The sequence below is a fragment of the Choloepus didactylus genome, chromosome 3, assembly GCF_015220235.1.
Source record: "Choloepus didactylus isolate mChoDid1 chromosome 3, mChoDid1.pri, whole genome shotgun sequence".
NCBI lineage: Eukaryota > Metazoa > Chordata > Mammalia > Pilosa > Megalonychidae > Choloepus > Choloepus didactylus.
Window position 1 is genome coordinate 53,431,672 of NC_051309.1, and position 23,586 is coordinate 53,455,257.

A 23,586-nucleotide genomic window follows, 5' to 3' on the forward strand; every position below is an offset into this window, starting at 1 on the left:
TTTAAAATTTAGTACTAGTGGAATCATACTGTAAATATTACATGGCATGTTTTTTCATTTAATGATATCTCTTGGACATTGTTTGGTTAGGACTTTTCCTATCTTCCCCTCCAAATTGATTCAGAACCAATTGAAAATTAAGCACATGAATCAGAAGTGAAAATAACAATTTTGTTGGAAAATATAGCTTAGATGTGTGCAAGAATGCAAAGACTTTACAGTATGTCACCTCATTTAGATAACCTAGTACCCAATCACTGCTACAAGGGCTGTGCAGTCCTTTTGCTTAGCTCCTTCTCCCTGGATCACCATATAGACGAGACATTCCTTTTTCTGGGGGACAAGTGAGAGAAGGAGGCAAAGACCACGACCAGTAGTGTTCCAGAAGGCTAGGGCTATCGATGGTCCTTTCACCTGATCTTTACATGTCAGTAAATACAGATAGACTCAAGGGCAGTCAAGAACATTTCCTTTATATTTTAAAAAGCAATGCTTCGTGTGGTTTTTAAAAAAAAAAGTCAAAGAGATTTAAAACAGAAGTGCAGGTATCTGTCCTATCCTATAGTCTGCTATAGTACTCTTTGCTAGTACTCTTAAGTTACCTCTTAAGGGGTAACTCTTAAGAGTCTTATATTTGTTTCCCAGATTATTATTATTAATATGTATTTTCCCCAAAATATAAGTATAGGTCTGAATGTGCCTTTTGTTTTTGTTGATCAGTATGTTTTGGAGATCTTTTCATGGGAGCACATTTATAAAACATTGGCTGCATAATTTTTTAATTCATGAGTATATCATAATATTCTTCTGCAACCTCCTGTTAATGTACCAATAAGACTGAAATAAAATTTTCAGGGCTAGTTTTAATAATTAAGAAAAAGCCACATTTCTCTTTCATTCTGGAATAAATAGTTTTAATTATTAAAACTGATTTTTGTATTTGTAGAACCCTGAGGTTGTCTTTCTCTTAGTTGTAGTAATAAAACCTCTAACTTCTGACTCCCCTGCATTATGCATTGAATTTGGACTTCTGATTTAAGTGGGTTTTGTTACCATAGTAATTTCACATCTAAATGTTTAACCTGAAATGTGACTATTTAATAACTGCATGCTATAATTAAGGAAAGTGAAAGAGGAAAGTATATTTGGCTTCATGCCTCCCCTTTTTTCCCAGGGGACAGTGGATGTGTCTGATGTTTATTATATGAAATGCTAGTGCACAGCCTGGTACCAAGTAATTTCCCAGTGTCAGCTGGCCTTAGTAATTTGTTAAAGTCGTCTATTTCATTAACATTTCCCTGTCTGGTTGTGATTATTACTTGTGATTACTGTATTTGACCAAGTACACTTTAAAAATTAGACATCATAAATAAGAGAGAGGGAGAGAGTGGGAGAGAGAGAGAGAGAGAATATTAGTAGTAGTCCATCTTGGTGGAGTAGCCCAAAATGGAATGAGTAAAAAAGCCAAACAGAAGACAAAAAAACAAAAAGTAAGGCAGAAAAATTAAGTAAGGAAGAAGATGATAGATGTTGGAAGTCCGTATTATTTAGAGAGGAAGGAAAGGAATTTATTTTGTTTTAAATAAGTAGAATACAAGTTATTCATTTTGAAACTAATAGTTTCACCCATGTGAGCAAACAGTTCCATGATCTGTTCAAGAAAATGCAATAAAATATTGACACGATATCTTAAAATGCAATATATTTATTAACTTAATTACTATGTCTTTGTGACATTGTTCAGTGAAAAGTGAGGTGAAGTACCCGTATAAAAGTACTGAGGCCAGAGGATTGTGGGAAGATGGCAAAGTAGAATCTCCAGGAATCAGTCCCAAAACCAAAACAACTATTGAGTTGGCAGGAACTGTGTGAATCAACTGTTTTGAAACTCCAGAGTCTAGTGGAGCACTGTGTAGGATCCAGGGAGGAGCAAGAGGAAGAGGCTGGTAAATTGCAGTAAATACTGGTGAGTTTCACCCTTCCTGCACTGGCTACTCTCACCCTTTCCTCAGCCTTGAGATGGGCAGCAGTGGTTACTGGTGCTTGGGCTCCTGCAATAGCATGCTAGTGCTGGGGTGGGACATGAAGACCTAGTCCTCCATGCTAGAGGGATGTGTGGTCTGATTGTTGAATACTACTTTTGATCAGCTACTTTAGATCGCTGAGGGCAGGCTTTGAGGGTAGTTCCAACCCAGCTCAGGCAAAATGGCAGAAGGATCTTAGAGACAGTAACCTTCCTCAAAACTATGGAAAATAGTTGAAGTGCTATATTAATTGGCAAGTTGCTGGATCAAGAAAACAATTTAAAGAGCCATAGATGAAGTTCCTGGTACTCTTGCTGGCCTCTACACCAGCCCCTCCATGTTGCAAGATGGAGCTAGCCTGTGCTCTCATTGTGGTCCCCTGGCCCTGTTCCAAAGGGAGCAGAGTGGCCCCTGTGCACATACTGGGGTGTATTTATGTCAATGCCAGTCTATCAGGTGGAAGTTGAGAGACTGAGTGGAGAATTTGTCTCAGGCTCACTCTCTTGGAGTTTGTCCTGATTGCAGAGAAGTGGCTTGCAGACAGCTTGGGACAGTGTGAGAAACAATTAAGTTGAAGTGACCTGGGACAAAGGACTACTTGCATTAACTCACTCATGGGAGCACCCAGAAGGGGGTGAAAGTCTATTCAAAGGCAGTAGAGGGGACATTCATGTGAACTGTGAAATATCAACAGGGAATTCCTAAGTTCTCTAGCAAGCACAAGTCCAGGAAAAGAAGTCCTGTAGTTCCATGCGGGCTCAAGTAAGACAGAGAAGACCCTGCACTTTCCATTTGCCTTGAGCTAATGATCTTGATAAGAGGGCTAGTTCTGGAGGAGACCACCAGCCAAAGCAGAGCCAATTTGAAAAGATGGTGAAAGGTGCTTTTTGCTTTGGTTTGCTTGTTTTGATTAGCTACTGGCATTCAAGAAAATCTATGTCATATCACTAGCTAGATACAAACTTAAGGAACAGACAGCTTAGGGACTAAACCCTGAAATCAACACTTTAAAATACTAAGCCTTCTTGGAAAAGAAGAACGAAGTTAGAGGACTCATACTTCTGGATCTTAAAACTTATTATAAAGCCACAGTGATCAGAACAGCATGGTGTTGGCACAAGGACAGACATATAGACCCATGGAATCAAATTGAGAGTTTAGAAATCATCCCTCACCTTTGTGGACAGCAGATTTTTGAAAAGGGTGCTAAGTCCACTCGCTTAGGAAAGAATAGTCTCTTTGACAAATGGTGCTGGGGAAACTGGATGTCCATATGCAAAGAATGCAGGTGTATCCCTACCTCACACCATATACAAAAATCAACTCAAAATGAATAAAGACCTAAGTATAAAAATAAAACCATCAAAGTCCTAGAAGAAAACATAGTAAAGTGTCTTCAGGATCTTGTTTTAAGCAATGGTTTCTTAGACTTTACACTCAAGACACATGCAACAAAAGATAAATGGGACCTCATCAAAATAAAACTTTTGTGAATCCTAGGACTTTATCATGAAAATAAAAAGACAGCCTACACAAAGGGAGAAAATATTTGGAAGTTGCGTATTTGATAGAGGTTTGATATCTAGAATAGAAATCCTACAACTCAACCACAAAAAGGCAGACAACCCAATTAAAAGGCGAAATACTTGAATAGACATTTCTCCAAAGAAGATGTACAAGTGACTGAAAAGCACATGAAAAGATGCTCAACATTATTAGCCCTTAGAGAAATGCAAATCAAATTATAATGAGATACCATTTGACACCCAGTAGAATGGTTACTATTAATAGGACAGAAAATAATGTTTTGGAAAGGATGTAGAGAAGTAGGAACACTCATTTGTTGTGAAATGTGCAGCTCTTGTGGAAGACAGTTTGAGGGTTCCTTAGAAAGTTAAGTATAAAATTAACATTGACCTGGCAGTCCCACCTCTACGTATATACCCAAAGAATTGAATGCAGGGACTCAGATATTTGTACACCAATGTTCCTAGCAGTATTCATCACAATTGCTAAAAGATGGGAGCAATCCAAGTGTACATCAATGGATGAATGGATAAATAAAATATGGTATGTGCTATAATGCAATATTATTCAGCCGTAAGAAGGAATGAAGTTCTGATACATGTGACAACATTAATGAACCTTGAAGACATGGTGTTGAATGAAATAAGCCACAGAGAAAAAGTCAAATGCTATGATCTCGCTGATATGAAATAACTAGAATGAGAAAATTCATAGAATCAAATTTAGGGGCTGGGGTGGGGAGTATAGCTTACTAGGGGCCAGAGTGGGGATTGGAAATGGGGAGTTAAGGCTTAAATTGTACAGTTTCTAGTTGGGGTGATGAAAAGTTTTAGTATTGGATGGTGCTTATGGTAGCACAACATTGTGAACATAATAAATAGCACTGAATTATATATTTGATTATAGTTAAAAAGGATATCTTACATTGTATATATGTTAATAGAATGAAAATTTAAAAAAAGCAATAACATAGGACTAAACACCAACAGTGAATCCTAATATAATCCATGGACTATAGTTAATAGTACAGTTATAAAAATGTTCTCAAAATGTTCTTTCATCAGTTGTGACAAATGTATCTCTCTAATGCAAGGTGTTAATAATAGGATAGTGTTCTAGTTTGCTAATGCTGCGGAATGCAAAACACCAGAGATGGATTGGCTTTTATAAAAAGGGGGTTTATTTGGCTACACAGTTACAGTCTTAAGGCCATAAAGTGTCCAAGGTAGCACATCAGTAATCGGATACCTTCACGGGAGGGTGGCCAATGGTGACCCAAAAACCTCTGTTAGCTGGGAAGGCACACAGCTGGCGTCTGCTCCAAGTTCTGGTTTCAAAATGGCTTTCTCCCAGGATGTTCCTCTCTAGCAAGCTTGCTCCTCTTCAAAACATCACTCACAGCTGCACTGAGTTCCTTCTGTTATGTCAGCTCATTTATATGGCTCCGCTGATCAACTTAAACCCACCCGGAATGGGCGGAGCAACACCTCCATGGAAACCATCCAATCAGAGTCATCACCCACAGCTGGGCGGGGCACATTCCAAAGAAACACTCAAAGAATTACAATCCAACCAACCCCGATAACGTCTGCTCACACAAGATTACATCAAAGACAATGGCGTTTGGGGGACATAATACATTCAAACTGGCACAGATAGTATATGGGAACTGTGTATTTTATGCATGCTTTTTCTGTAAACTTATAACTTCTCTAATAAAAAAATAAAAAGTATGGAAGTGGCTTGAAAGCCGTCTTTATGCTTCTAATTAAGAAGAATGATCCTTGTAAAATGTTGTTAAATGAAACAAGGTTAATGTACAACAAATGCACTAAAATGAAAAAATAGTGAAATTTTTATAGTGGGACGTGTATTTTTACTAAGTGTGGAAAGGTCAGAAAAATTCTGTGGTTTTCTAGATCTCTTGTTTGGAGGTGACTAGTAATTGCACACATAATTTGATGTGTCTTATAGGAAATGAATCCTGACAGGGACTCTGTTTTAGTTTCCTAGGCTACTGAAAGAAAACACCATGAAATGGGTTGGGTTAAACAATGGGAATTTATTCACTCATGGTTTTGAGGCAGGGAAGACACCCAGATCAAGGTATCATCAAGTTGTGAGGCTTTCTTCCCCAAAACTGGCTGCAGGTGATCCTTGACTCCTTTCTTGGTGAGGCATGTGGCGGCATCTGCTGGGCTCTCCTTTGTTTCATTGATTTCAGCTTCTTGCTTCTGTGGCTTTTCTTTTTCTCTGACTGAATTTTATTCTTATAAAGGATTCTGGTAATAGGATTAAGACCCATTCTGACTGAAGTGGGACATACCTTAATGCATTGAAAGATCCTACTTACAAAGGGTTCACACCCACAGGACTGGACTAGATTTAAGAACGTGTTTTCTGCAGTACAGCTTGAAACCACTACAGACTCTTTTTACTTGAAGTCTTAAAACAAAAAGATTAAAAGAAGAAGATGAAAAAACAGTGGAATACCTACTTAGATGCCCATTTATTAAGAATAAAATATTTACATTATTGTCAAAACAGCAAGCTAGATAGACATTGAAGGGCCTTTGGTCTGATCCAGGTGAACTAAAGTTGCTTTCAAAATTGAGTTTCTGGGACAAATACTGAGATAGACCTGCAGAGTTTCTAATTGTTTAGAAGAAAGGCTGTATTCATTGACTATCTGATTTATTTGAAAATACAGTCAGTGAATAGAATATTTAATTTGTTTTTATTGCCTTTTTAAGGATCATATAATAACACCAGAGTATTAAGAAAGACCTTCTAATGATGCAAGGCTTGATTTCAGATTTACTGTCCAACTAATATAGAGATGTTGACTGAATTCCAGAATAGCTGCCAAGATAATAGTAAGAAGAGTGATTTATAGTTTAGGATTACTTCTTGTCTTCCCATTCCTCCTTCATTGTTATTATTTTAAAAAGGCTTTTCTTCTTTCTTGTGTATCTGTATTATATTTCTAATGAGATTTAAGATGGATCCCCGAAATCTTTTTCATCACTACTTTTTCTTGGATGATTGGCAAAAAAATGAAAACCTGCAGCTCTGATCATTTCAGATGAATTTCTTTATTAAAGTTCATAAGGAAGTCATTTTTAGTTTAAACATTTATCAAGCTAGGATCTCTTAAGTGCTTAACTTTATCAGCCAGTTTTCTTATCTGTAGAATTGGGACACTAATAACACCTCTCAGTTTTGTGAAGATAAATGAGATAAAAAGTGCTGTGTAGTTATTGTTAGTAAATATTAAAGCACTGACTTAATAATTTGCCTCTGTGTGTAATGTTATATTGTTTGCACCTAAGTTACTTTTAACAGTTCACACTCTGAAGCAGATAAAAAACCCATAAAATTTATGTTATATCATTTGCATTTTTGTGATAATTCAAAGGTAATGTTTAATTGAGGTTAAGTGATAAAAGGTCTGAGTCATTGAAATCCGTATTTGATACTAATATGACAAACTTGTAAAACATAGTCATTTATATTTAAGTATTTTTATTATGAAAAGTCTTACCATAGAGTTATTTTAAGAAGCAAACACTCTTAGAATACTTAATTTAAAAAAAGTCTACCTGCCAAGAAACTTAAAAGGCTAGTATTTGTTTGACAAATGAAATATTATCTACTCACAGGTCTTTTAAGTCTCTAGAAATATACTAACCCTTTAGCAGAATTTGATTTACATGTGTTTTAGGAATGCATTCATTCAGCAGATATTTATTGTGCATCTCCTGTATGCCAGATACTGAATTAGCTGCTTGAAAAGCACCTGAAAACCAAACAGGGCACTGTAAATGAAGGTGTACCTGTTGCTAGCCGTTGCTCTTGCTCAGTTAGGCTCCCAGGAGTCATGTTGGTGGGGAGGTTTGTGGTAAACAGCCTTGGGTTGTGGGGCTATTTGTGTTTTGTTGACTTGGCTCATGTAGGCAAAGTATCATATTGAGTAAACTTGTTTTTCTCAACATTAAAAAGTTGCTTTTTATGTAGCCTGAAACTTTTCACCATTAATCATGATTATGTCATTATCTTAAGCACTTACTGATATTGCAGTTTATGAAGGTGGACTGCTGAAAAGGAAACCGGCATTTTGAGTGCCTATTCTCTGAAGTTTGAGTAGCTTTTACTCTGCCCTTTTGGGCCACAACTTAGTCAAGGGAGACAGGGAAGTGTCTCTAGCTGGAGAACAGTTGTTCAGCTAAAAGTTGACGTTCTGTATGTCATGGAAGAGAAAGCTAAAAATGGAGGATGTGTACTGTTGAGGACGATGAGAATAGATATTAGGAAATAACCAGAAGTTGCTGCCAGAGGAGTCTACCAGCTCGCCTGGGAGGCCAGGGTGGACCGAGGGGAGTGTTCAGGGAATGTGGGCATGGGCTCTCCAGGTCTGCCAGTGTTGTACTGAAAGAAGTAAGCTGGGCAAGATCACAAAGGGCTGGTACCAGGGCTCGAAGATTGCTGAGAATTCCAGTGCAGAGGTTGTATACAAGATAACAGTACAAGAGTGTGAGTGGTTGAAGCTCCCTCTTCAGTTCCTCTGCTCCTCGTGGGGGAGCTCCTGACATATGGAAGTTGTGGACACTCATGAGTCTCAGAGCCTCAAGGGTGCCTAGTGGGTGGGGTCAGGTCAGCACTCAGGGGCCTGCCTGTCATCACGTGAGGACATTCTTGGTATGACACAGCGACATACTTATGCATTTATGATTCGGTAAATTCACTGGGCCTGAATCACTGGGCCTGTAGTTGGTCTTGCTATCAACTGCCAGAGGGCAAGAATGATGTGTGAAATTCATGTTGTATTGCCCAATTCACCTAGGTGGGATTTTAGATACTATCGAGGCAGAAACTCCAGCTTATAGTAAAGTGTTTACTTGTCTGGAATGTTCCTTGAGCATTTGTCTCGTAGGACCTTGCTTGGGAGTTGGGGTGCTAGCCATGTCTTCTGCCATTAGGTAACACCTTGGTGTTCAGGAGGCACGGTGACTGTGGTCGTCACAGCTTTTGTATACATCTGCCATGGCTTCTAGGGTTCTGCTTTAAGAGCTGTGCTGTGTTGTCCTTTGTAATTTCTTTGAGGTGTGAGTTTGACTCATCCTTCCTGTGAGGTGGGTGTGAGAGAGTCACTGAGTCAGTGAGTGCTTGGACTGTAATGGACATGAAGTGAGGTGAACAGACATGGTTTATTTGTGAAAAGTGACTCCAGAAGAGTCACTTGCTGATAATTACAGTGGAAAGCTCATAAAAACAGAAGTCTTGGCTCTTAACTAGAAAAGAAATTTTTGAGTAAATGAAGGAATAAAATGCCAAATTTGGGATGACTTGGGTCTTAAATGTGAATGAGTTTTACATAGGAACAAGAAAAAGTGATTTGTAAAACTTAACAGGAAACATTTTTCAATAAGGAAAAAAAATTACCAAAGTTGGAAAAGTTGGTTAACTTAGGATATTTGTATGTTTTCCAAGAACAAGCCATTCTTGACAGGTAGGATTCCATGAATGTCAGGCATTATACCAGTGTTTCTATGAAGCAGCAGATAGTAGAGGAGCTAGTGAATTCACTAGCTCCAATTCTTATTGGAGAAGACAGTATTTTAAACAGTGCTCCTTCTAGCATGTGCTGCCCACCTGGCTGCAGAAGAAAGTGCATTTTTCCCTGCATTTGGCAAACACTCATGGAAGGCAAGAGTTGTTACCAGACCAGATGCTCAGGAACAAACAATAACCAGTATTGGAAGAAAGTGTCTCTCCTTCACACATAACACATCCAAGGAGGGAGAAGCAAGCCTGGAGATTTAAGGCCAACTTTTGCATTTCTGGGCAGTGTGGCATGCTTTTTTATATTGTAAGCACTACCCCAAGGCATTACAGACAAGAATCAATATTTTTTTGTATTTTGGTGGTCTGCAAAACCGAGGTCATTGTGCAACTCTTTGGACCTTTTGTATATTTGACTGTTATTTGTAAACAGTACCGCCATTATCTAGAGAAGGTGAATAAGGTTTTTTTTTGGTGGGAGTCAGCAGTTTCTCTGGCTCTTTCTTGTCAAGTCCTTGCTGCTGTTGTGGAGAGGGAGGTGTGCAGGTCCCTTGTGTCTCTGAAGGACAGGACCAAGCGAGGCCCCTGGAAAGGGGTCATCTGTTTAGGCCTGTTTGGGATCGGTTCCATGCTAAAAGGGCAAGCAGAATCCTCGAGTTTATTCACTGTCCATTACCAGGCACCAGACAAGAGCCTGATTTAGGCTATAGTTCTGGTTTATTACAGAGAGAGAGTATTTTCGACTACTATGTTCCTGAAGCATTTCACCCTGGGAACCTAGTACAATGGTAGGTTAAATATGAAGTGGGGTTTTGGGTTCCAGTCTGGTCATTGCTCTTATCAGGGTCATGTGTATTAACTACTGACAATTCTCTCCTTCCTTCTAGAGTTGGTTGCTTGAAAGAGCTGTCCACATGGCTATGCCCACTCCCTCACCCTATATCCCTCCCCAGCCCCTTGCAATTTGGCTTCCACCCCCACTGACACTGTACTTTGTTGCTAAATCCAGGGTGTGCCTTCACTCCTTACCTTAGTTGACCTTTGAGCAGTGTTTGCTGCAGTTGACCACTCCCTCCTTAAGATACTCTTCTTTGACTTCTAGAACATTAAACACTCCTAGGTTTCCTCCCTACCCAGGTTTTTACCTTCCTTTCCCAGCCCCCCTGATTATTGACATTTCCCAGGACTCTGTCCTTAGTTCTTTGCTTCTCCTTCTGTGCTTTTATGGCCTCAGCTAATAGAGGCAGAAGCAAATAATGCTGAGAGTTTGGGCTTTACTGCCAAGTTGCTTGGGTTCAAATATTGGCTTCACATTACTGTGTTCCAGTTGTTACTTATTGTCTCTGCTTCAGTTTCCTTGTTTGTCAAAATGGGGTTGATAGCAGTACTACATCACAGAGTTTTGGGGAGAATTAAATGGGCACCGAGGTCATGCATGAGCACTGCATGCAACCTCCATCAGGGTACTGGGAACCTGTTTCTTTGTATCCCCAGTGTCCAACACAGTGCTTGGCATATAAGTCCTTACCAAATGCATGTTTATGGATGTTTTTTCCTCATAAAAGTCCTGAGAGGTCAATATTACTGTTCTCATTTTTCAAATGATGAGCTGGAGACCCAGAATACATCAGTGATTGACTAAGGTATGTGGTTAGGTGCAGAGCTAGAACTCAGATGCAGATCATTCAAACCCCAACACCCCTACACTCTGTCTGTTCACGTGACTCACTGAGAACTCAGGGCCTTGAACCAAGGCCAGTGGAAGGAGGAGAGACATGGCACCCAGGGTTGACCACCTGTCACCTCTGAGGCCTTGGAAATTCACTTGAATGCCTAAGCCTTCTCTATTTCTAGTCAAAAAGAGGTAATTATCTCTGCCTGCTGTTCAGGATTTTTTTGTGGGAGCCAAATGACATATCTGACAGCATTTATGCTAAAATAGGGTATTTTAATTGCCTTATAATTGTCTTCACCTAACTGTGTGGTATAATGGTTTAAGACAGTCTGGAGCAAGACTGTCTGGGTTTGAATCTCAGTTTTGCCACTTAATCTCTCTCTGCCTCCATTTTCTCATCAGTAAAAGACAGTTATGATAGTTTTGTTTTCATAGGCTTGTTATGAGGTTAAATGAGTTAATACATTCAAGCACTTAGAACAGGCTGTGGCCCCCAGTAAGGTCTCAGTAAGTATTAGATGTTGTTGTTGGCTTTTGTTACTACAATTTAGTATCTTTTACCAAATGAAAATTATGCTTCTGAAAACCCTGACTGAAAGCCAGAGAATCTTCTTCAAGTGCTAGAAAAAAATTAAAAAGTGTTATGGAAATTTTTTTCAAGATCATGTCCGACTTCTGCCCAAAAATCCAAATCCTGATTTTTTCTTTCAGGTGTCCTTTGAAGTTTAAAAGTGTTGGGACTGATGTGCTTTTATGTATTTTAGACTCAAGGTTACTGGTTGAGCTGTCCTTACCTAGAGAAGTACATGAATGAGATACTATTGTAATTCCTTTTGAAGAAACATTGACATGTAAGAGCAACTGAAAGCTTAGTTGATTCATATTAGTATTTTTGGAGAGTAAATGGAAATTGTGATAACTTTTATTTGTGGTGTGATATTGGAGGGAAAATATTAACTTATTTGCGTCATTAGTAGGTTTCTCTATAACATTTTCTCGAAGAACTGCAAACCATTTTCTCACTTTCTAGCATTTACAGATAACATCAAAGCCCTTTACGATACAAAGCCATGGAGGTTTTTAATTTCATAGTAATAAGCTTTGGAAGTGTTTTGATGTCTGTCCCTTAATTCTGTGCTCTTTGACCATTGTTTTGTAGGAAGTCTTCGGTCTTGCAATTCTTCGGACTGTTTTAGTAAAGTGATGCCGCCAAGGAAAAAGAGAAGACCTGCCTCTGGAGATGATTTGTCTGCCAAGAAAAGTAGACATGATAGGTATGTGACAGAGACAGTGGATCAAAATGAATGACGTACAGGTGGAAGATGCACGTTTCTCCCTGGTCCATTGTGGGTCTTCTAAGTGTGCTTGAATATTGTTTTAGTTCTACCAGGTGATCTTTCAAAGTATAATTAAGTAATAATACTTATTTTATGTGTTGGTTTATAGACAAAATTAGGTAATTTGAGTTATTAGGAATTGAAATTCTATCTTAGTACATTCTCCCACCCAAACTGGTATAGAGTTCAATTCTTTCCTTTTAAGAGTTTGCCATGTTTGTGCCACATGTGAGAACCAGAGAATTGCTATCTTTTCTCTAAGCAGGTCTTTCTTACTCACTAAATACAGCCCCTAGAGTCCCTTAATTACCTTTGTGAAGGACCTGGGGCCGAGTAGCTGGGGACAGTTGGCCTGGACTGAGCCTCTAAGCCTGTCCAGAACATCAGCCATGCTGAGGCTTATTTTCAGATGGGTTAGAATTTGTGGAAAATGTGAAAAACAAAGACTGTTTAAGCCACTTCTCTTTAAGACAAGTGACCAAAGTTCTGTTAGAATTTTCTGTTTTAGGCAGCTCTATTGTTGGACACTGATTTTGTCATTTTTTTCTTCCCTTTTTAAAAATGATGAGCAAGCATCATAGTTTAATCTTTTCTGCCTTTTTGTACCGTTCTCCATTCTGGCTCTCTATGTGGGCTTCAATTTCCCCAACTATAAATCAAGGGAATTAGATGAGATTTTTCTTTCTTTTTTTTTCTTGCTGTGATACTTTATAAGTTATAACTCAGTGGCAGGATAGAGAAACAGACTCTGAAAATACGGAAATGAAGTCACCGATCGTATCTCAAATGTGTAGAAAATGTTATGTAAAAGAAGAAAGCAGTGATTTAGAAGATAATCACCATCAATCTTTAGAGCAATGATTTTTGACTTTACGAAGCCAGGTTACTTGATGCTTCTTTAGTGATGTGGATGTTATACTCAGAGAATTGTTAAATTCTAATAATCACGTAGCATTTTTGACTGCGTAGCACTTACTATTTTTTCACCACGTCTTATATAATTTATTATGATAAAGCCGATTTAAAAACCGGCAGTTAAGTTGCAGATGGTGAGATACTCTTATTAATAGTATTTCGTTGGTCACGTAAGGGATAGGGATCCATATAGTATTTTCTGATTATTATTCTTGGACCTTTTTTTGTTTGTTTCTAGCATGTTTTTATAGTAATTCATTTATTTTTACTAAATTTATTGAGTTGTGCAGCCATCACTACAGACTGTTTTAGAACATTTCCGTCACCCCAATTAAGTTATAGTCATTGTCTGTTCCAATCCATCACCCCAGTCAGTCACTAATCCACTTACTATTCCTGTAGATGTGCTTTTTCTGGACATTTCATGTAAATGGTCTTTGGCGTCAGGCTTCTTTGATTTTGCATAATATTTTTGAGTTTAATCCATGAAGTAGCATGTATCAGTATTTTGTTCCTTTTTATTGCTGAATAGTATTCTATGATATGGTCTTGGTTCTTCTTTATATAGAATATTTTTATTAATTCACATACTAGTGTTTTATAAGTCTCTAGGTCATTAACCACTTACAGACTTTAAACGAAGATAGGCACGTGTATGTCTAGGATTAGAGTGTATCTATTTGAGCCCTTGGGCCAGTGTCCACCTTTGTTTCCAGCTAATATGGCCACCTCTTATAGAAGAATGGACTATATAAGATTTTTATATTCTTAATTACTATGTAAATAAAAACTATGCATAAGTATTTATATAACTATATAGATAGTTTATATATGGATAAGGAATATAAAAATGTACGTAAACATAATTTTTATATTCATATCATTATTTTAAAGATACTGCCTCCTTTCCCCTCCCCATGTAGGGAACATCTCAGCCCCCAGCCCTGGTTATAATGAAGTAAGGAATTCCTGTGGAAGATCGGTGTTGCAGGGAGAGGTTGCCATGCTTCCTGATTCAGTGTTTCCACAGACTAGGGTATTATTAAAAAAATGGCAGAAGCCAGGATTTCTCTTTACTTCTCTCTCTTGAGGCTTTTAAGGTCATATTAAAAAACCATCCAAAGGAACTTTTTCTCATCAACCTTACACCTGGCTTTATATTTTTCCTGGAAGCCTGGGCATGGTTTGATGTTTCTTTTTGTTTGTTTAATAGTCTCTTGGGTAATCTCATATTGACAAGACTTAAACTGTGCTCTGAGCCCAACCTGACATGGAAGACACAGAGTAAGGAGAACTTAGTGGAGAGACATGAGCAATTGCTAGGGTTGTCAATTGAAGAAGACACCTTAGGCATTTTTACAATATTCCACTATCATTCTATAATTAGTTCTGACTAGTACAATAGAAGGGTGTGTATCAAATACCAGTTCTATTCAGTTCTTACTGATTATTCATTAGAGAAGAACCCATAAAAGTGCTTACCATATAGTTCTACATTAGGTGTGACTGGTTTTAAACAGTGTAGTTATAAAAGCTGAGGCTTCCAAGTGCAGGAAGTAAAATGTTTACAATGTGTTTGAAATGCTAATTGAATAGATGTCTGGTTTGGGTAAAAGAATAAAAATTGTCTGCTACTTTTTCAGTATCTTTGAATAACTTAAAACTACTTTCTCAATTTCTAGTATGTATAGAAAATACGATTCAACTAGAATAAAGACTGAAGAAGAAGCCTTTTCAAGTAAGCGGTGCTTAGAGTGGTTCTATGAATATGCAGGTAGGTAATCATTTATATCATCTAAGACCGAGCCTTCTGAAAATACGGGATAACTTAGAAGAGATTAAAAAATTAAGGAATGTGTACTTTTAAAATTTGGTGCATGCGTGTGTATGTGTGCGTGTCCCCGTGTGAAGATGAGAAAATAAGAGGGAGGAAGGATGTAGTTGAAACAGATCACCAATGCCCTATTTATAGCCAGCAGCTAAGCCAGAGAATTCAGAACACTGGAAGGGAACTGAAAAGATGAAATGTACTTGGGAGAAATACTTTGAATTGCTAGGAAACCTATTTAGAATGCTGAGAATGGTGATTGATTTAAGCACTGACGTTAAAATAAGCTCTGCTGCTTTTGAACCCTTATATAGTGCAATGGAATTTCTTATCTTTATTTTTAAAGATCATTTGGCAGAAAAATTTTCATAATTTAAAATTTCTTAAATTAAGTCCCATTTTTCGACTTACAATTGGTTGAACTGTGTAATACTGCAATCTAGGGCTTATTTGTTATTGTGGTTGTACATGGTATGAAAAAAAAAAAAAGAAAAATTTTCAGCCAAGTTTGAGTTGAAGGTTCTCTTATCTTTAGTCTTCCCCTACCTTACTGAAGGCCTTCCCATAACCTATCAACCTATCAACTGACTATTCTAATAGTCTTCAAATCAATTTTTCTGTTATCAGTCCCTTTCTGCCCCAACCAGATTCCATGCGCCTTCTGTTACCTTCCTTTAAAAAATGACTTAAAAAAAGTCATTGCCCAAAAATCCACTGCCCATTCCTATCCCACCCCCCAGCCCCTTGCCCCTCCAGCCTAAAAGTTCCAGCTACCTGCAGGAAAAAAGATAGCTAACTCTCTGTCCCTTTGCAAGGGTTGCTTTTCTCCACTCTTCCAGCTGACAAGCTGCTATACATCTTTTAAGCTTCGTAATTAGCTTAATAGACCTCATTATAATCCCACAGGACATTGTTCCTAACTTGCTATGATACCCTTTTATTGGATACCAAAATTAGGATTCCCCCGGAGGCCTGATCTTGCCATCTTTTCCCGTACCTTCACCCCACTGCTTTCTGATGAGAGCCTTGCCCTTTTGGCCACAGGATTAGTCGAGGGGGCTGGCAGGTAACCCAGACCAGGCCAGTCAGACAGATCTCTGGGGATTTTCACATTGAAGCTGGAAGAGGAACATTTTTTCCTTTCAGGATTGTGATCCTGATTCCCGTAGTTGTACTTGAGACTTCTGTGAGCTGCTCCAGTATCTTTCTAGTGAATTCCCCTTCATTATTTCAGCTAGTTTGAGCTGGATTTTGTTCTTAGATCCTGGACACTAGTACAAACACAAATGTAGTACTAGAATTTATTTGTTTTCATGTTTACTTAATTAGACCATGAATCTCTTGAAGACATTTTGCATGCCTAGTTCCTAGCAAAAGTGGTTGGCACTTTATCAGGTGCTGCCTCTTTAGAGGGTACTAAATGAAGACTTTATCATATTTGATATCATATTTATCATATTATGAAGATCTTTTGGTTTACTGTAAGAATGCTTTTATAAAAAGGAAATTTTAAAACAGAAAAAAAGTACCGTTAATCCCATCATTGTTACACAGCTATTTTGATTTTTGTGCATTTTTCTTTATAAGCAAACTTCAGTTTTTCCACAGTATAAACCAGTTGGATTTTCTTTAAAAAGAAAGCAGCCTCCAATTTTTTTTCTTGTTTACTTTTCTCAGGCTACTGAAAGGTGACCTTTTGTGAGTAAAGAGTTATTTAGCTTCCTTGAGATCCTTGCTGGGTAGTTTTGTGAGTAAAGAATTATTCAGCTTCCTTGAGATCCTTGCTGGGTAGTTCATTGTAATTCATCTTTGCAAGGAGTTTGTCTCAGTTTGGCTGTCCCTATTTTTACATCTTCCTTTCCCCCTCCCCTTTGGCCTCTTTCCTGTATTTTATCAGTAGGGAAAATGGCTTAAAATTGGGGGAGACCCTGATAGATAATATCCACTTAGACTTTGACTATCCAACCATGTGACTGGAACTGTTGGTCAGTATTATTCAGGAACAACTAATTGTGAGAAGAACCCGGGTGACTGACAGGTTGTGCTAAAGAATAAGCAGACTATGAGGCCACAGGCCCCTAGATGTTATAATGAGGAAGGCTTTCACACCCACATTAGTAGCCTTGCTGTATTCATTTTCCCAAGGGGAGAGCCATCTGGTTTGGTTTGAGGATAAATGCTGACTGCCTGCACAATTCAGTGTCATGGAGAGGACAAAGGGACCTGGTAGTGCAGGTATTTCAGGTGAATGGCCCGTAGTTCTTTCCATAGTTTTCAGTTCCGCTTTTTACTCCTGCCCTCTGCTTTCCACAGTGCCTGCTGTCTGAACCCAGCTCCTCTCCAGCTTCTATTGATACTTATCGAAAGTGGTGGGTTCTTTACCTGATGTGCTTAAATGACCACTTCCTGAGATACCTGGGTTTCAAAGAGAGAGTTTATTGTTAGGCGTGAAGCAGATAAGATGGCCTATCGGCCTAAAAATCTGTCTCCCGAACTGCAGTAATTCTGATAGTTCTGTAGTATCAAAAGATGGGCAGGTGGGCAGGTTTTAGGATATTGAGCACAATGGCTCCAGATGCTGTAATTAGAGGTGATTTAATTATTAAGCATGCGCAGATTGATTACATGCTTAGTCATAGAATGTATGTAAGAAAATGGCCTTAATTTGATGATGGGCACGATTTTTAGTATAATGAGGTATAGGTCCCCTATAGATTTAAATTTAAACTATTGTCCATGTCAGGCAGGCTCATTTCAGTTAGATCCAGCTTCTTTTTCAAGATAGCTTGGAATTGGGGTGGGTTAGTTCTGGGCCCTTCATTAATAAACATTAGGGGCTGTCTTTAGTGATCATAAGACTCTCAAGTTGAAAAACCAGATAAAATGGATACAAGTGAGAGTCAGTCACAAGGTTTTTACAATCACAAAAGCACAAGATAAAGGCTATACCGTCATTTTCAGAGATCAAGGCAGCTGGATTATGGGTCAGAGATTTCAGGTATTTCCCCCTGCCTACTCTAATATACCAGAAAGTAAAAAAAGGAATATCTGTGTAATGATAGTAATCATAATTATTCCCGAAATCCTAAATTCTCTGTTATACTGTCTGGCCAGACAACCACAGCCCTCCTTTGCTGCCTTCTCCATAGCACATTCGAAGATGCAACCTCTCACCTTTTTTTTTTTTTAAATGCATTCTTTTATTGTGAGCTTTAACATATATATATAACAGTGATAACTTCAAAGTATGATATAGCAAGTAGTTAAGGAGCAAATTTTAAAGAATGTCATGGGTCATAATTCCACAACTTCAGCTATTTCCATTATTGTGAAATATGACGTACATACAGAAAAGTGTTAACTTTTGATGTACAGCTCAACAAGCAGTTATATAGGTAATTTCAAAAATTATTATGGGTTACAGTTCCATTTCAGTTCTTTCCTTATGCAATATAAGATACATAAGAAAGGTGAAGCCTTTCAAAGCACAATTCAACAAGTAGCTAAAGAGTGAATTTCAAAGGATGTTACAGGTTACAGTTCCACCATGTCACTTACCTCCTTCCAGCTATTCCAACACTCTAGCATCTGAGAATGTATATATATATTTATATAAAATTTCAGTATTCATAGACCTTTGCTAAATCCTGTCTTTGTTGCTACCCCTTCCTCTCACTTAATCTCTCCATCTTCAGGGGTGTGTAGGAAGTGAGCACCCTAATTTGTTCATATTGAAAGGGGATATCGACAGTATTGAGAAGAGGGTGCATCTGATTTTTGAACTTACAGAGGCTGTTGCCTCTGGGTTTTAGGACTTGTCCGGCACAGGAACATTCTGATGGATTTAAGTTTCTGAAAGATAAAAGTTAGTGAGTGAATCTTTTACAGAATCTCAGGTAGGGACCTCACTATTTGGGGACTACTTTTGATAAGGGCATGGCATACTCTGGCCATTTGGGATGTCTGGCTGGAGCTTGCATAAGAAAAACCTCCAAGATAGCCTCTCGACTCTATTTGGGATCTCTCGGCCACTGTGACTTCAGCTTGTTACCTTTCTTTGTTTTTTTTTTTACAAGTATTTTGTTGAGAATTTTTGCATCTGTATTAGTTCAGGAGACTGTCCTGTAGTTTTAGTTTCTTGTAGCATCTTTATCTGGTTTTGGTATTAAAGTGATGTTGGCTTCCTAAAATGAGTTAGGTAGGGTCCATTTTCTTCAAAAAATTTGAGTAGGAATTATGTCAGTTCTTTTTGGAAAGTTTGATAGAATTCCCTTGTGAAGCCATCTGGGCCTGGACTTTTATTTGTAGGAAGCTTTTTTTTTTTTTTTTTATATCTTCATTTTATTGAGATACATTCACATACCACGCAGTCATACAAAACAAATCGTACATTCGATTGTTCACAGTACCATTACATAGTTGTACATTCATCACCTAAACCAATCCCTGACACCTTCATTAGCACACACACAAAAATAACAAGAATAATAATTAAAGTGAAAAAGAGCAATTAAAGTAAAAAAGAACACTGGGTGCCTTTGTCTGTTTGTTTGTTTGTTTCCTTCCCCTATTTTTCTACTCATCCATCCATAAACTAGACAGAGGGGAGTGTGGTCCTTATGGCTTTCCCAATCCCATTGTCACCCCTCATAAGTTACATTTTTATACAATTGTCTTCGAAATTCATGGGTTCTGGGTTGTAGTTTGATAGTTTCAGCTATCTACCACCAGCTACCCCAATTCATTAGAACCTAAAAAGGGTTGTCTAAATTGTGCATAAGAGTGCCCACCAGAGTGACCTCTCGGCTCCTTTTGGAATGTCTCTGCCACTGAAGCTTATTTCATTTCCTTTTACATCCCCCTTTTGGTCAAGAAGATGTTTTCCGTCCCACGATGCTGGGTCTACATTCCTCCCCGGGAGTCATATTCCACATTGCCAGGGAGATTCACTCCCTTGGGTGTCTGATCGCACGTAGTGGGGAGGGCAGTGATTTCACCTTTCAAGTTGGCTTAGCCAGAGAGAGAGGGCCACATCTGAGCAACAAAGAGGCATTCGGGAGGAGGCTCTTAGGCACAATTATAGGGAGGCCTAGCCTCTCCTTTGCAGCAACAGTCTTCCCAAGGGTATATCCTGTGGTAGAGAGCTCAACCCAGCAAACCACCAGTCCCCTATGTCTGTGGTCATGTTAGCAACCATCGAGGTGTGGTAGGCCAATACCCCTGCATTCTCCACAGGCTTTTTGATGACTGGTTGGATCTCTTTACTTGTTGAGGTCTTCTATTTCTTGTCTGGTCATTGTAGGTTGTTCATGTGTTTCCAGGAAATTATCCATTTCCTCTAAATTGTCTAGTTTATTGGCGTAGAGTCGTTCTTTATGTCCTCTTAACGATTTTTTAAATTTCTTCAGGATCCGCAGTAATGTCCCCTCTCTCATTTATTATTTTGTTTATTTAGGTCTTCTCTCTTTTTGACTTTGTTAGTCTAGCTAAGGATTTGTCAATCTAGTTGATCTGCAAAAAGAACCAATTTTTGGTTTTATTTATTCTCTTTTTTTTTTTTTTTGTTCTCCGTATCCTTTATTCTGCTTTAATCCTTGTTATTTCTTTTTTTATACTTGCTTTAGGATTGGTTTGCTGATGATTTTCTAGCTTCTTCAGTTGTTCCATTAGTTCTTTGATTTTAGCTCTTTCTTCCTTCCTAACATACGCATTTAGAGGTATAAATTTCCCCCTCAATACTGCCTTCGCTGTGCCCCATAAGTTTTGATATGTTGTGTTCTTGTTTTCATTCATCTCTAGATATTTAGCAAATTTCTCTTGCAATTTCTCTTTGACTCATTGATTGATTATGAGTGTGTTGTTTAACATCCAGGTATTTGTGAATGTTCTAGATCTTTGATGGTTATTGACTACTAGTTGCATTCCATGTGGTCAGAGAATGTGCTTTGAATAATTTCAGTCTTTTTAAATTTATTGAGACTTGTTTTATGCCCCAACATATCATCTATACTGGAGAAAGTTCCGTGAGCACTAGAGAAGATTATATATCCTGGTAATTTGGGATGTAATGCTCTACATATGTCTGTTAAGTCTAATTCATTTATCACATTGTTTAGGTTCTCAGTTTCCTTATTGGTCCTCTGTCTGGTTGATGTATCTATAGGAGAGAGTGGTGTATTGAAGTCTCCCTCAATTATTGTGGAAACATCTATTGCTTTCTTCAGTTTTGCTGATGTTTGTCTCATGTACTTTGGAGCACCTTGATTGGATGCATAAACATTTATGATTGTTATTTCTTCTTGTTGGATTGTCCCTTTTATTAGTACATAGTGTCCTTCTTTGTTTTGTATGACATCCTTGCATTTAAAGTCTATTTTATCTGAAGTTACCTCTGCTTTCTTTTGGCTGTAGCTTGCATGGAATATTTTTTTCCATCCTTTCACTTTCAATTTCTTTGTGTCTCTGGGTCTGAGTCTCTTGTAAACAGCATATTGAAGGTTCATATTTTGCGATCCATTCTGCCAATGTATGTCTTTTAATTGGGGAGTTTACCCATTCATATTCAGTGTTATTACTGTGAAGGCAGTTCTTGAATCAGCTATCTTATCCTTTGGTTTTATTTGTCAGACCTATTTTTTCCCTCTCTCTCTTTATTTCCTTTAAGTTACCCTTACTAAAACTCTCCTTTTTTGTGCCCTTCTCCAGACCTCACTCTCCTGTGTTTTCTGTCCAGCCAGTAGAGCTCCCTTTCGTATTTCTTGTAGGGCCAGTCTCTTGTTAACAGATTTTCTCAGCATTTGTTTGTCTGTGAAAATTTTAAGCTCCCCCTCAATTTTGAAGGAGTGCTTTGCTGCATAAAGAATTCTTAGCTGACATTTTTTTCTCTGTCAGAATTTTAAATATGTCATGCCACTGCGTTCTTGCCTCCATGAGGCCTTCTTAGTAGTCAGTACTTAGTCTTAAGTTGTTTCTCTTGTATATGGTGAATTGCTTGTCTCTTGCTGCTTTCAGAACTTTCTTCTTCACTTCAGCATTTGACAATATGGTCAGAATATGTCTCGGAGTAGGATTATTTGGATTTATTCTATTTGGAGTTCGTTGGACGTCTATAATTTGCATATTTATGTCATTTAGAAGGGTTGGGAAGTTTTCCCCAACAGTGTCTTTGAATACTCTTCCTAGCCCTTAACTCTTCTCTTCCCCTTATGGAACACCAGTGATTCTTCTATTTGTGTGCTTTGTGTTGTCCATCATTTCCCTGAGATCCATTCCAAATTTTTTTATTTTTTTCACCATTCATCCTCTGTGCTTTTGCATTCCATCTTCCTGTCCTCGAGTTCATGAGTTCATTCCTCTGCCTCTTCAAATCTGCTGTTATGAGTCTTGAAAATTCTTTATGCTTTCCTAGGTTCTTCTTCATTTCCTTTGTATCCTGTGCCATGACGTTGATGTTTGTGTGTACTTCTTTGATTAATTGCTCCAAGTTCTGTCTCTCCTCTGGCTTTTTAATTTGGTTTATATATATTTTATGTTATCTTCATATGCTTTACAATTTTCTGTTGTTTTTGGCCTTTTGGCATTTGCTTATCTTGATAGGGTTCTTTTATGATATGCAGGGTTATTTGAACATTTATCTATAATTTGGCAGAGCTACAGCTTGGTGGAGTGCACTTTCCCTGACCTACCAGCAGATGTCGCTCTTGAGCCACTGCTTACCCTCAAGTCAGTTCTCCCCAACTTCTTCTATGCACTGAGTGGGGGTCCAAACCTTGTGGATGTCCAATCAGTGCGTTAATTTTCCGTTTGCACTGGGGACTGCCAGCCTTTGGGTGGGGGTTGTGCCTGTGCAGTTTGGCAGAAAGTCCACTCCAGGACACAGTTGTCCCAGCCATTCTTGGGGCTGCGGGTAGAGTACTCTTGGGCTGCAGAGCTGCACATCTCACCTTCCAGCTCAAATACCCCATAGTCCCTGTTTGCCATGCTCCCACAAGTCCCTGGGATTGGGGGAGTGCTCCTGGCATTCAAGTGTGGTGGCCTTGCCTCTAGGCTGTGTACTCCATGGGCTTCTGTGGAGGAAGAGTGTATGCCATCACGAGCCTGCCAAATCCTGAATTCCCTCAAGGAAGCTCTCAGCTGTGGGGCTGTGAAGGGTTATGTCCCAGCCAGCTACAAAGATGGCTGCATGAGACGTGAAATGCTGTCCCCTTCTGCACTTGTCTGCCTGCTCCAGCTGCCAGTCCCTAGCATGGGGGCTCTTGGCTGTGGGTCCGTGAAGGATTATCATGCGAGCCTGGTGCCGAGGAGGGTCCCTGGGGCATGGAAGGCTGCTCCTGTCCATGCTCACCAGCTGGATCCAACCGCCCATTCCCTGGTGGTGTTCCAGGCCAAATATTCACCAGTCATAAACGCAGTTTCTTGGTTTCTCCAAGTACACACTCACTGTCCGTGTAGAAGTCCCTGCTCAGCTGGTGGAACCCTGGAGCTGCTGTTCTGAAGTGCTTTGTCCTGTATCTAGTGTTTCTCATGGAGGAGAATTTTGCTCTGTCTCTCCTAATCCAACATCTTCCTGGAGCCTCTGTTCATCAATTAGATTTTGAAGAGGGTTTTAGGCTAGGTGAAGTCGGAAATCCAGGTGTCAGCAAAATGAAACTTTGTTCTCAAGGTCTGTAACGTTCTGGTCTCACCTTTTTAACAAAATCCCTATCAGTTCGATTTCTG

General features: G+C 38.8%; 1 protein-coding gene across 7 annotated transcripts in view; it reads left to right on the top strand.

Moving 5' to 3' along the window:
- DCUN1D4 (defective in cullin neddylation 1 domain containing 4) overlaps window positions 1–23,586 on the top strand; it is a 105,794-nt gene that overhangs the window by 34,443 nt on the left and 47,765 nt on the right. For all 7 annotated transcript variants that reach the window (XM_037829779.1, XM_037829777.1, XM_037829782.1 and 4 more), the window contains exons 4-5: window positions 11,948–12,062; window positions 14,723–14,814. In XM_037829779.1, coding sequence (XP_037685707.1) covers window positions 11,948–12,062; window positions 14,723–14,814 — 207 coding nt within the window. The remainder of the gene's footprint in view (window positions 1–11,947; window positions 12,063–14,722; window positions 14,815–23,586) is intronic.